This window comes from Haliotis rubra, unplaced genomic scaffold, assembly GCF_003918875.1.
Source record: "Haliotis rubra isolate DU_JTF1 unplaced genomic scaffold, ASM391887v1 Scf607, whole genome shotgun sequence".
Classification (NCBI taxonomy): Eukaryota; Metazoa; Mollusca; class Gastropoda; order Lepetellida; family Haliotidae; genus Haliotis; species Haliotis rubra.
In genome coordinates, this window is record NW_025767310.1 from 63447 (window position 1) to 79294 (window position 15848).

The window sequence follows — 15848 nt, forward strand, 5'->3', positions numbered from 1 at the left end:
TAAATAAATACAAAACCATTCATTATATTATTTTATTATTATATCTGCACATTGCAGTTAATAATATTTCCACTAGAATAAGAATGTTTTTGACCTCGTGGTATATGCGAAATAACAACCTTAAAGGAGAATATGAGTGAATTGCAATAATTTGCTGGGTGAAAGATAAAGTCATCAGAAACAGTTTCTGTAAATCTCAGCTTCGGCCATTATGCATATTTCGCTGGAACCCACGTGACCTTTCCGCTCGTGACGTGAAATGTGCCTGGAGTCCGCCATATTGCCAAAGACCAAGCGCTACAGTAGTACAACTCGTGTTGTTTCTGTCGTTCTTTTAAATGGTACGATGGTGTATTGCGTTGCCTGGGGATGCACGGCATCATCGAACATGGGAAAGAACCACCATTTCTTCCGTTTTCCAAGTGAACGAGGAAACCACTCGCTTGACGGTTAATATTTCACCCTTAACTGCTACCCAGGAATACTGGTTATATATAGTTACCTTCTACCCAGGAACACTGGTTATATATAGTAACCTTTACCCAGAAACACTGGTTATATATAGTTACCTTCTACCCAGGAACACTGGTTATATATAGTAACCTTTACCCAGAAACACTGGTTATATATAGTTACCTGCTACCCAGGAATACCGGTTATATATAGTTACCTGCTACCCAGGAATACTGGTTATATATAGTTACCTGCTACCCAGGAATACCGGTTATATATAGTTACCTGCTACCCATGAACATTGGTTATTATAGTTACCTGCTACCCAGGCAACCTGGTTATATATAGTTACCTGCTACCCAGGCAACCTGGTTATATATAGTTACCTGCTACCCAGGCAACCTGGTTATATATAGTTACCTGCTACCCAGGAATACTGGTTATATATAGTTACCTGCTACCCAGGAATACTGGTTATATATAGTTACCTGCTACCCAGGCAACCTGGTTATATATAGTTACCTGCTACCCAGGCAACCTGGTTATATATAGTTACCTGCTACCCAGGCAACCTGGTTATATAAAGTTACCTGCTACCCAGGAACACTGGTTATATATAGTTACCTGCTACCCAGGAACACTGGTTATATATAGTTACCTGCTACCCAGGAACACTGGTTATATATAGTTACCTGCTACCCAGGCAACCTGGTTATATAAAGTTACATGCTACCCAGGCAACCTGGTTATATATAGTTACATGCTACCCAGGCAACCTGGTTATATATAGTTACATGCTACCCAGGCAACCTGGTTATATATAATTACCTGCTACCCAGGAAACTGGGTATATATATTTACCTGCTACCCAGGAATACCGGTTATATAGTTACCTGCTATCCAGGAATACTGGTTTTATATAGTTACCTGCTATCCAGGAATACTGGTTATATATAGTTACCTGCTACCCTGGAATAGTTACAAGCCAAACTTGAGAAGGTACTTTCCTGGACTAGACATAACCATCCGATGTGATCTCTGAACTACGAGTAACTTCACAAGCTTCCGACGTTTGTATAGCGGCTGTACACAATATGTCGACGGATAATCTTGTGTTGGTCTTGGGCTTGATGAAGGATGTTACTGGTACCTTCAGTATGCAGTCGCTTACACAGCATCAAACTGACCACGCCACTTCAAAGCAGATGGAATATAGGTTTCCCCTTAACTGGTAGTCTGGCTGAGACTGACAGACGACATACATTTGTTATCAGGTGGTGATTACTTTATTTACTTCATTTAACATGTTGATACCATCAGTTTTGTTTTCAAAGAATCTCAAACACAACTCCTTATCACGTGGGTCGGACCAGCCCCCAAAACCTTGACGCATTAATCTTGTTTTTGCTCTATTTTTAGAAACTTTAAATTTGTGTGGGAAGAGATTTTGTTGGTGCATGGCCAATACATTTTGTATGTTGCGTTTTACCCGCTCCCTGTCGCACCCTTTGATGTTCCTGTGGAAGCCATGACAGGTGCCTATATGAAATACTCGTCCAGCTTTAGGTTTGAGAATTTTCATACCTTTGAAGCAATTGGAAGTGCTGTATTCGAGGGCCCAGTCCCAGTTATAATCATCGAACTTACAGAATGACGTGGCACATGATTTGAACACTTTCCAGAAGTCTCTTCTAAAAGCCATTCCTCTTCCTATCCCAGTGAACCAGTTTGATATCACTACATCTCCCGTTTCAGAGACGTAGGAGTTCGGTTTCAGCTCCTCGTGTTCCCCAAGAATGTACATTAAACAAGAGGGACAGGCCACGGGTTTTTCATCATTTAAAAGCCGAATCACATGAATGATGTCCTCAGCCAAATAGTAATCGTCGTCTAAACGCAGCACAACTCCTGTGAAGTCTTTCAGAATACGGACTCGATCCAAGACATAATGCTGTTTCCAAACCCAATGGTGTTTTATCTGAGTGAACCTTCCCTCCCTGTAGTGGCCGTACGTGTCTGGAAACTTGGCATTGTCACAGCCCCTGGCCATAGCCATTTCCTTCCCTATGTCTCTAGGACAGTCACTGGGACTATCTCCGGGGAACTGCTTGTCGTAGAACTGTATGGCGTACGGGTAAAACAGTTGCAACACGGGACAAAATTCTATAGAAAATACAAGTTTGAACGTTTCTGGAGAATAGTAGTCATGGCTGAAGACGACTAGTGTCTGGTTGATGTATCGCACTGATTTCATGGATTCTATCATTATCTGTAGGTCTTCCAGTCTTTTGTGAACTTGAATCAATATAACGACAGAATTGTCATGGAAATCGAGTTGAAATTTTTCAATGTTACGAATATGCTGTTCAGAGTTGAGTCTTAGCAAAGTCTTCAGAGAGGCGTGTTTATTGGTGGATATATTCACATTCAACAGTTCAATGTCAGTGACAACAGGGGCAAGCGTATACGGCGATAATTTGCCTACAGTCAAATCTTTCAACAGTTTGAGTGTGTTGAGGGTGCGAGATTCCCCCGTCCTGTCCCCGTTACTCCCCCAAGGCCAGAGAGCGGCGTACATCTGTAGCCCCACAAACACCCCGAGCACAAAACAAAATACACGGTGACAGAAACGTCGAGATGTTATGAGGCTTGAGGCCCGCATGTTCACGACAGAACTAATTCCACACAATAACAATAAGTCTGTAAAATATATCACCAACAACGGTGTTCAATCTTCATCTTTACACACCTGTGCTACATGATGCTGTGGACTGCAGTGGCTGGTGCGGGCTAACCCACGTTTACCAATCATGTAGTACTCCCTTGTCCCTTCACCGGCAGAACGGAAAACTGATGTGTAGACGTAATGTCATTGTATTCCCAGTCCACACATCGGGGTATTGAACGATCTTCTCTCTGTGTTCCAAGTCAACACATGAATCACTCTACATTCTCCAAAAGGAAACCTTCACTCAACAGTGTTTTATTACATACCAAACACGTGACTTCCGTTCACCATCCGAGGTTTGAAATACCACTGGTTAAATGTATGTGAGTATGGTGGTAGCGTCTCGGGTACCAGCCCATGCATAATACATACTCCACATTGATCAGTCACGCAAGTGTCGCCATATACAGAAGCCCACGGTTGCCGACGGAGCAGGAAACATACTTGTATGGTCTGCAAATGTCTGGACTTTTGGCAACATTCTGTGGCTATGTTCTTACGTCTCACAGAAGCAACAAGTGTCCGTAGTAACGCTGACAGGCCGGCCAGTGTCCTCGATTGTCGTGGATGCCGCACGGCATGGAGATAGCAGAACCTGAGCCCTGAAATCAGGTCAACAAGATCACCTGAGTACGAACAATACGAAACAAAGAGCAACGCTACAGCGATAATACCGTAACAGTTTGATCGGAAATACAGTAATCCCATCCACATCCAATGTTGTATTCCAACCTGATGCTAAAGCCCTAGATGAAGTGAGTCTAGATTTTCTCAAGTTCATATATATATGAACATATTTCCAAATAGATACGTAATTTGGATATGAATACAGATTCCTAAAAATTTCTCGTTGTTTCGGATACATTTTGCCATCTACTAGTATCTTTTAACATTGTGTAAATTCGGGTTCGAAACATGTCTGCAAGAGAATACAGTACTGGGAGGGCCAGATTAGGCCATGTGAGCTGATCACACTAGCATTATGATGTTTACTCTATGGAGAGAGGACAGAGCTTAACAAAAGGGCCAGTATATAAACCTGTCACTTAATTTGTTATTTGATGGTTACATAATGATTTTTAATTGATAATGACCCCAGCACGATTTGCTCCAATGCAGATGTTAATAGTCTCTGAATCTCCCATCTCACTGGGGAGATTAAAAGGGATTATTTGTTTCTGTCAAAATTCTTTATATTAGTCTAAGTCTAAGGCCCGGGCTCTAGGGATGCAAGGCGAGAAGCTCATGTTTAGAATCACCTCCCCAACCTCTTCCCTATCATATAACTGGAATACTACACTGCATTCACGTATTTGAAAGTGTTTCGTGTAGGATGTGCAGCAGGCAAGGTGCACGTCGTGTGGCTTATTTCAGTGTTCAGTGTAGGATGTGCAGCAGGCATCTTTTAACATTGTGTAAATTCGGGTTCGAAACATGTCTGCAAGAGAATACAGTACTGGGAGGGCCAGATTAGGCCATGTGAGCTGATCACACTAGCATTATGATGTTTACTCTATGGAGAGAGGACAGAGCTTAACAAAAGGGCCAGTATATAAACCTGTCACTTAATTTGTTATTTGATGGTTACATAATGATTTTTAATTGATAATGACCCCAGCACGATTTGCTCCAATGCAGATGTTAATAGTCTCTGAATCTCCCATCTCACTGGGGAGATTAAAAGGGATTATTTGTTTCTGTCAAAATTCTTTATATTAGTCTAAGTCTAAGGCCCGGGCTCTAGGGATGCAAGGCGAGAAGCTCATGTTTAGAATCACCTCCCCAACCTCTTCCCTATCATATAACTGGAATACTACACTGCATTCACGTATTTGAAAGTGTTTCGTGTAGGATGTGCAGCAGGCAAGGTGCACGTCGTGTGGCTTATTTCAGTGTTCAGTGTAGGATGTGCAGCAGGCAAGGTGCACGTCGTTTGGCTTATGTCAGTGTTTAGTGTACAGAACAGATCCCCTTCGGTCCCCCAGACCTCTGGGATTAGAGCCCCCACATGAACGGAACTGACACCAATTCTAGACCTGCACATGTCGACTAAAAGCTGTACGAGAACAATACTCACACACAGCCGTAAACACCGTACATTATTCCTAGGAATGTGTAAACACTTTGATCAGGTGATAAAAGAATTGCATTACTCCCTATGGACCATACACAACCACCTAACCCCCACTCCCTATTGTTTGGACACTGCTTTGTTTTATGTACTGCTTCTGTAATTTCACCCAACTTCTCCGTGCAGATTTCTTAACTTATTGTGTCAACTTATAAAAAAGAAATCGTTGGCTCGTCCGGGAGCTAAATTTATTATGTCACAAAATTAGGTTGACATTTCATTGTCTAATTTTGTGTGGAGCTCATACTTACTATGACTTTCGACAAATCTCATTGTTAAAACATTCTGAACTGGTCGATTTGAACAGAAAATTAGAAACTTGACATCCAAAAAAGTATGTTTTAGGACTATACCAAGAACATTTTAATGACTCGCCAGGTTTAGGGAAGATAGGGTGGATGATAATGCTCACCTGGTTTAGGGAAGACAGGGTGGGTGATAATGCTCACCTGGTTTAGGGAAGATAGGGTAGATGATAATGCTCACCTGGTTTAGGGAAGATAGGGTGGACGATAATGCTCACCTGGTTTAGGGAAGATAGGGAGGACGATAATGCTCACCTGGTTTAGGGAAGATAGGGAGGACGATAATGCTTTGGATTTGATTCAAGAACAAACTGCTGTCTGCTTTACAGAAATAAGAATTCGAAAACGATGGCTATGGAAAGAAATGAAATTCGGTTTACAGAATTGTATAATGGAAGATTATGGCGATCGCCGTATCGCCTTGAGATATCCTCATTTTATCGCTACAAAGCAATAGTAGAATTTAAAACAAAATTAAAATTTGAATCTGAAATAGAGAAGAAAAAAAGAGTGAAATATTTCTGATTAAGCAAATAGAAACTAAATCTCAGAAAGAAATTTAGCCACAACAAACTTATTCAACCAATGTCATGTTTCTTAGGAATTCTCAGAAACTTTCTGTGCAGAATAAAATTCCTCCGTCTTTTCTGAACGTGATGTTGATGTTTTGTCAAAAGAATGGTAACAGTTTAAAAGGGCCTCATGGATATTGGACCTTGCTGTACATGCCAGGAATTATGAGGATCAATCTGCAGTTGTGAAGTCATGTGACCAATGGACCAGTTATACAGTCTAATACTGTTATTATTAACCTAACCAGGGCCGTTAAAATCTTCAGGCAATGATTCGTTGGGTCTAATATACATGTTAACAGTATAGTACATCGAGAAGCAATAAAAGAAACAATGTATCTCGTTTGAAGAAAATATAATACATCAACATGTGAACACCACTTGCACACAATCCAGTGATAACATCCCTCACACACTTTTCACCCAGTGAAAACACCCCTCGCACAATCCAGGGATAACACCCCTCACACACAATTCAGAGATAACACCCCTCACACACAATCCTTGGATAACATCCCTCAGACAATCCAGTGATAACACCCACATACACAATTCAGTGATAACACCCCTCACACACAATTCAGTGATAACACCCCTCATACACAATTCAGTGACACCACCCCTGACACAATTCAGTTATAACACCTCTCACATACAATTCAGTGATAACACCCCTCACACACAATTCAGTGATAACACCCCTCACATACAATTCAGTGATAACACCCCTGACACAATTCAGTTATAACACCCCTCACATACAATTCAGTGATACCACCCCTCCCACACAATTCAGTGATAACACCCCTCACACAGAATTCAGTGATAACACCCCTCACCCACAATTCAGTGATAACACCCCTCACACACAATTCAGTGATACCACCCCTCACACAATCCAGTGATACCACCCCTCACACACAATACAGTGATAACACCCCTCACACACAACTCAGGGATACCACCCCTCACACAATTCAGTGATAACACCCCTCACATACAATCCAGGGATAACACCCCCTCACACACAATTCAGTGATAACACCCCTCACACACAATCCAGTGATAACACCCCTCACAGACAATTCAGGAATACACCCCTCACATATAATTCATCGATAACACCCCTCACACACAATCCAGTGATAACACTCCTCACACACGTGTGACCACTGATAATACCACCCACACAATTCAGTGATAACACCCCTCACACACAATCCAGTGATAACACCTCCACACAGAATTCAGTGATAATACCCTTAGATACAATTCAGTCATAACACCCATAACACACAATTCAGTGATAATACCCTCACACAATTCAGTTATAATACACTCACACACAATTCAGTGATAATACCCATCACACACAACTCAGTGATAACACCCCTGACACACAATCCAGTGCTAACACCCCTCACACACAATTCAGTGATAATACCCTCACACACAATTCAGTGATAACACCCCTAACACACAATCCAGTGACAACACCCCTCGCACACAATTCAGTGATAAGACCCTAACACACAATCCAGTAATAACACCCCTGACACAAAATTTAGTGATAATACCCTCACACACAATTCTGTGATAACAACCCTCACACAGAATTCAGTGATAATACCCTCACACGCAATTCAGTGATAACACCCCTCACACACAATTCAGTGATAACACCCCTCACACACACAATCTAGGGACAACACCCCTCACACGATCCAGTGATAGCACCCTTCACACACAATCCAGTGATAACATCCCTCACACACAATCCAGTGATAACACCCCTCACACACAATCCAGTGATAACACCCTCACACACAATTCAGTGATAATACCCCTCACAAACAATTCAGTGATAACACTCCTCACTCACAATTCAGTGATAACAACCCTCACTCACAATTCAGTGATAACACCCCTCACACAACAATTCAGTGATAACACCCTCACACACAATTCAGTGATAATAACCCTCACACACAATTCAGTGATAATAATCCTCACCACATTCAGTGATAATAACCCCTCTAACACACAATTCAGTGATAACACCCCTCACACACAATTCAGTGATAACACCCTCACACACAATCCAGTGATAACACCCCTCACACACAATCCAGTGATAACACCCATTCACACACAATTCAGTGATAATACACCTCACACACAATTCAGTGATAATAACCCTCACACACAATTCAGTGATAACACCCTCACACACAATTCAGTGATAATACCTCACACACAATTCAGTGATAACACCCCTCACACACACAATTTAGTGATAACACCCTCACACACAATCCAGTGATAACACCCCTCACACACAATCCAGTGATAACACCCTCACACACAATTCAGTGATAACAACCCCTCACACACAATCCAGTGATAATACCCTCACACAATCCAGTGATAATACCCCTCACACACAATTCAGTGATAACACCCCTCACACACAATTCAGTGATAATACCCTCACACACAATTCAGTGATAACACCCTCACACACAATTCAGTGATAACAACCCTCACTCACAATTCAGTGATAATAACCCTAACGCACAACCAGTGATATACACCCTCACACACAATTCAGTGATAACACCCTCACAATTCAGCGACAATACCCTCACACACAGTTCAGTGATAATATCCTCACACACAATTTAGTGATAATACCCCTCACACACAATTCAGTGATAACAACCCTCACACACAATTCAGTGACAATACCCCTCTGATACGATTCAGTGATAACACCTAACACACACAATTCAGTGATAACACCCCCCCTCACACAGAATTCAGTGATAACACCCCTCACGCACAATTCAGTGATAACACCCCTCACACACAACTTAGGGATACCACTCCTCACACAATTCAGTGATAATATCATCACACACAATTCAGTGATAACACCCCTCTCAAACAATTCAGTGCTAACACCCCTCATACACAATACAGTGATAACACCCCTCACTCACAATTCAGTGATAATACGCTCACACACAATTTAGTGATAATACACCTCACACATAATTCAGTGATAATAACCATCACGCACAATCCAGTGATAATACCCTCACACGCAATTCAGTGATAACACCCCTCACACACAATTTAGTGATAACACCCCTCACACACACAATATAGGGATAACACCCCTCACACGATCCAGTGATAGCACCCTTCACACACAATTCAGTGATAAAACCACTCACACACAATTCAGTGATACAACCCATCACATACAATCCAGTGATAACACCCCTCACTCACAATTCAGTGATAATACCCTCACACACAATTTAGTGATAATACCCCTCACTCAAATCAGTGATAATAACCCTCACGCACAATTCAGTGATAACACCCCTCACACACAATCCGGTGATAACACCCCTCACAGACAATTCAGGAATACCCCCCTCACATACAATTCATCGATAACACCCCTCACACAATCCAGTGATAACATTACTCACACACGTGTGACCACTGATAACACCACCCACACAATCCAGTGATACCACCCCTGACACACAATTCAGTGATAACACCCCTCACACACAATTCAGTGATAATACCCTCACACACAATTCAGTGATAACACCCCTCATACACAATTCAGTGATAACACCCCTCACACACAATTCAGTGATAACACCCTTCACACACAATTCAGTGATAACACCCCTCACTCACAATTCAGTGATAATAGCCTCACACACAATTTCGTGATAATACCCCTCACTCAAATCAGTGATACCACCCCTGACACACAATCCAGTGATAACACCCCTGACACACAATCCAGTGATAACACCCCTGACACACAATCCAGTGATAACACCCCTCACACAGAATTCAGTGATAATACCCTTAGATACAATTCTGTGATAACACCCATCACACACAATTCAGTGACAATACCGTCACAGAGAGTTCAGTGATAATATCCTCACACACAATTCAGTGATAATACCCCTCACACACAATTCAGTGATAATACCCCTCAAACACAATTAAGTGATAATACCCTCAAACACAATTCAGTGATAACTACCCTCACACACAATTCAGTGACAACACCCCTCACGTACGATCTAGTGATCTCACCTAACACACACAATCCAGTGATAACACCCCTCACACAGAATTCAGTGATACCACCCGTCACACACAATTCAGTGATACAACACATCACATACAATCCAGTGATAATACCCCTGACACACAATTCCAGTGATACCACCCCTCACACACAATCAAGTGATAACACCCCTCACACAAAATTCAGGGATAATACCCTCACACACAATTCAGTGATAACACCCCTCATACACAATTCAGTGATAACACCCCTCACTAACAATTCAGTGATAACAACCCTCACTCACAATCCAGTGATAATAACCCTCACGCACAATCCAGTGATAACATCCCTCACTCACAATTCAGTGATAATAACCCTAACGCACAATTCAGTAATGGCACCCCTGACACACAATTCAGTGAGAACACCCCTCACACACAATTCAGTGATAATACCCCTCACACACAGTTCAGTGATAATATCTTCACACACAATTTAGTGATAATACCCTCACACACAATTCAGTGATAATACCCTCAAACACAATTCAGTGATAACAACCCTCACACACAATTCAGTGACAATACCCCTCTGATACGATTCAGTGATAACACCCACACACACAATTCAGTGATAACACCCCTCACACAGAATTCAGTGATAACACCCCTCACGCACAATTCAGTGATAACACCCCTCACACACAACTTAGGGATACCACCCCTCACACAATTCAGTGATAATATCCTCACACACAATTCAGTGATAATACCCCTCACACACAATTCAGTGATAACACCCCTCACAAACAATTCAGTGATAACACCCCTCACACACAATACAGTGATAACACCCCTCACTCACAATTCAGTGATAATACGCTCACACACAATTTAGTGATAATACACCTCACACATAATTCAGTGATAATAACCCTCACGCACAATTCAGTGATAATACCCTCACACGCAATTCAGTGATAACACCCCTCACACACAATTTAGTGATAACACCCCTCACACACACAATATAGGGATAACACCCCTCACACGATCCAGTGATAGCACCCTTCACACACAATTCAGTGATAAAACCCTCACACACAATTCAGTGATACAACCCATCACATACAATCCAGTGATAATACCCCTCACACAATCCAGTGATACCACCCCTGACACACAATCCAGTAATAACACCCCTTACACACAATTCAGTGATAATACCCTCACACACAATTCAGTGATAACACCCCTGACACACAATTCAGTGATAACAACCCTCACTCACAATCCAGTGATAATAACCCTCACGCACAATTCAGTGATAACACCCCTCACACACAATTCAGTGATAATAACCCTAACGCACAATTCAGTGATGGCACACCCTCACACAACACCCTTCATAATTCAGTGATAACACCCCTCACACACAATTCAGTGATAATACCCTCACACACAATTTAGTGATAATACACCTCACACACAATTCAGTGATAATAACCCTAACACACAATTCAGTGATAATACCTCTCACGCAATTCAGTGATAACACCCCTCACATACAATTTAGTGATAACACCCCTCACACACACAATATAGGGATAACACCCCTCACACGATCCAGTGATAGTACCCTTCACACACAATTCAGTGATAAAACCCCTCACACACAATTCAGTGATACAACCCATCACATACAATCCAGTGATAATACCCCTCACACAATCCAGTGATACCACCCCTCACACACAATTCAGTAATAACACCCCTTACACACAATTCAGTGATAATACCCTCACACACAATCAGTGATAAACACCCTGACACACAATTCAGTGATAACAACCCTCACTCACAATTCAGTGATAATAACCTCACGCACAATCCAGTGATAACAACCCTCACTCACAATTCAGTGATAATAACCCTAACGCACAATTCAGTGATGGCACCCCTGACACACAATTCAGTGATAACACCCCTCACACACAATTCAGCGACAATACCCTCACACACAGTTCAGTGATAATATCCTCACACACAATTTAGTGATAATACCCCTCACACACAATTCAGTGATAACAACCCTCACACACAATTCAGTGACAATACCCCTCTGATACGATTCAGTGATAACACCTAACACACACAATTCAGTGATAACACCCCTCACACAGAATTCAGTGATAACACCCCTCACGCACAATTCAGTGATAACACCCCTCACACACAACTTAGGGATACCACCCCTCACACAATCCAGTGATAATATCCTCACACACAATCCAGTGATAACACCCTCACACACAATTCAGTGATAACACCCCTCACAAACAATTCAGTGCTAACACCCCTCACACACAATACAGTGATAACACCCCTCACTCACAATTCAGTGATAATACGCTCACACACAATTTAGTGATAATACACCTCACACATAATTCAGTGATAATAACCTCACGCACAATTCAGTGATAATACCCTCACACGCAATTCAGTGATAACACCCCTCACACACAATTTAGTGATAACACCCCTCACACACACAATATAGGGATAACACCCCTCACACGATCCAGTGATAGCACCCTTCACACACAATCCAGTGATAAAACCCCTCACACAATCCAGTGATACCACCCCTGACACACAATTCAGTAATAACACCCCTTACACACAATCCAGTGATAATACCCTCACACACAATTCAGTGATAACACCCCTGACACACAATTCAGTGATAACAACCCTCACTCACAATTCAGTGATAATAACCCTCACGCACAATTCAGTGATAACATCCCTCACTCACAATTCAGTGATAATAACCCTAACGCACAATCCAGTGATGGCACCCCTGACACACAATTCAGTGATAACACCCCTCACACACAATTCAGTGATAATACGCTCACACACAATTTAGTGATAATACACCTCACACATAATTCAGTGATAATAACCCTAACGCACAATTCTGTGATAATACCCCTCACGCAATTCAGCGATAACACCCCTCACATACAATTTAGTGATAACACCCCTCACACACACAATATAGGGATAACACCCCTAAGACGATCCAGTGATAGTACCTTCACACACACCAGTGATAAACCCTCACACACACCAGTGATACAACCCATCACATACAATCCAGTGATAATACCCTCACACAATCCAGTGATACCACCCCTGACACAACAATACCAGTAATAACACCCTCACACACACAATTCAGTGATAATACCTCTCACACACACCAGTGATAACACCCTGACACACACACCAGTGATAACAACCTCACACATAATTCAGTGATAATAACCCTCACGCACACCAGTGATAAACACCTCACTCACAATTCAGTGATAATAACCCTAACGCACAATTCAGTGATGGCACCCCTGACACACAATCCAGTGATAACACCCTCACACAATATTCAGCGATAATACCCCTCACACACAGTTCAGTGATAATATCCTCACACAATTTAGTGATAATACCCTCACACACAATTCAGTGATAACAACCCTCACACACAATTCAGTGACAATACCCTCTGATACGATTCAGTGATAACACCTAACACACACACCAGTGATAACACCCCTCACACAGAATTCAGTGATAACACCCTCACACACAATTCAGTGATAACACCCTCACACACAACTTAGGGATACCACCTCACACAATTCAGTGATAATATCCTCACACACACCAGTGATAATACCCTCACACACAACCAGTGATAACACCCTCACAAACAATTCAGTGATACACACCCTCACACACAATACAGTGATAACACCCTCACTCACAATCCAGTGATAATACGCTCACACACAATTTAGTGATAATACACCTCACACATAATTCAGTGATAATAACCCTCACGCACAATTCAGTGATAATACCCTCACAAGCAATTCAGTGATAACACCCCTCACACACAATTTAGTGATAACACCCCTCACACACAAAATATAGGGATAACACCCCTCACACGATCCAGTGATAGCACCCTTCACACACAATCCAGTGATAAAACCCCTCACACACAATTCAGTGATACAACCCATCACATACAATCCAGTGATAATACCCCTCACACAATCCAGTGATACCACCCCTGACACACAATTCAGTAATAACACCCCTTACACACAATTCAGTGATAATACCCTCACACACAATTCAGTGATAACACCCCTCATACACAATTCAGTCATAACACCCCTCACACACAATACAGTGATAACACCCCTCACACACAATTCAGTGATAACACCCCTCACTCACAATTCAGTGATAATACCCTCACACACAATTTCGTGATAATACCCCTCACTCAAATCACTGATAATAACCCTCACACACAATTCAGTGATAACACCCCTCACACACAATCCGGTGATAACACCCCTCACATACAATTCAGGAATACCCCCCTCACACACAATTCAGTGATAACACCCCTCACACACAATCCAGTGATACCACCCCTGACACACAATCCAGTGATAACACCCCTCACACAGAATTCAGTGATAATACCCTTAGATACAATTCTGTGATAACACCCATCACACACAATTCAGTGATAATACCCTAGCACACAATTCAGTTATAATACACTCACACACAATTCAGTGATTATACCCCTCACACACAATTCAGTGATAACACCCCTGACACACAATTCAGTGATAATACCTCTCACACACAATCCAGTGATAACACCCCTCACACACAATCCAGTGACAACACCACTCGTACACAATTCAGAGATAAGACCCTCACACACAATTCAGTGATAACACCCCTCACTCACAATTCAGTGACAATACCCTCACACACAGTTCAGTGATAATATCCTCACACACAATTCAGTGATAATACCCCTCACACACAATTCAGTGATAATACCCCTCAAACACAATTAAGTGATAATACCCTCAAACACAATTCAGTGATAACTACCCTCACACACAATTCAGTGACAACACCCCTCACATACGATTTAGTGATCTCACCTAACACACACAACCCAGTGATAACACCCCTCACACAGAATTCAGTGATACCACCCCTCACACAGAATTCAGTGATACCACCCCTCACACACAATTCAGTGATACAACACATCACATACAATCCAGTGATAATACCCCTGACACACAATCCAGTGATACCACCCCTCACACACAATCAAGTAATAACACCCCTCACACAAAATTCAGGGATAATACCCTCACACACAATTCAGTGATAACACCCCTCATACACAATTCAGTGATAACACCCCTCACTAACAATTCAGTGATAACAACCCTCACTCACAATTCAGTGATAATAACCCTCACGCACAATTCAGTGATAACATCCCTCACTCACAATTCAGTGATAATAACCCTAACGCACAATTCAGTAATGGCACCCCTGACACACAATTCAGTGATAACACCCCTCACACACAATTCAGTGACAATACCCTCACACACAGTTCAGTGATAATATCCTCACACACA

The 15848-nt window shown here is 42.0% G+C and overlaps 1 protein-coding gene across 3 annotated transcripts in view; it reads right to left on the bottom strand.

Moving 5' to 3' along the window:
* Positions 1-1506: 1506 nt before the first annotated feature.
* LOC124255726 (alpha-1,6-mannosyl-glycoprotein 2-beta-N-acetylglucosaminyltransferase-like) overlaps positions 1507-15848 on the bottom strand; it is a 69941-nt gene continuing 55599 nt past the window's right edge. For all 3 annotated transcript variants that reach the window (XM_046689629.1, XM_046689628.1, XM_046689627.1), the window contains exon 2: positions 1507-3783. In XM_046689629.1, coding sequence (XP_046545585.1) covers positions 1724-3115 — 1392 coding nt within the window. In that variant the 5' untranslated portion in view covers positions 3116-3783 and the 3' untranslated portion in view covers positions 1507-1723. The remainder of the gene's footprint in view (positions 3784-15848) is intronic.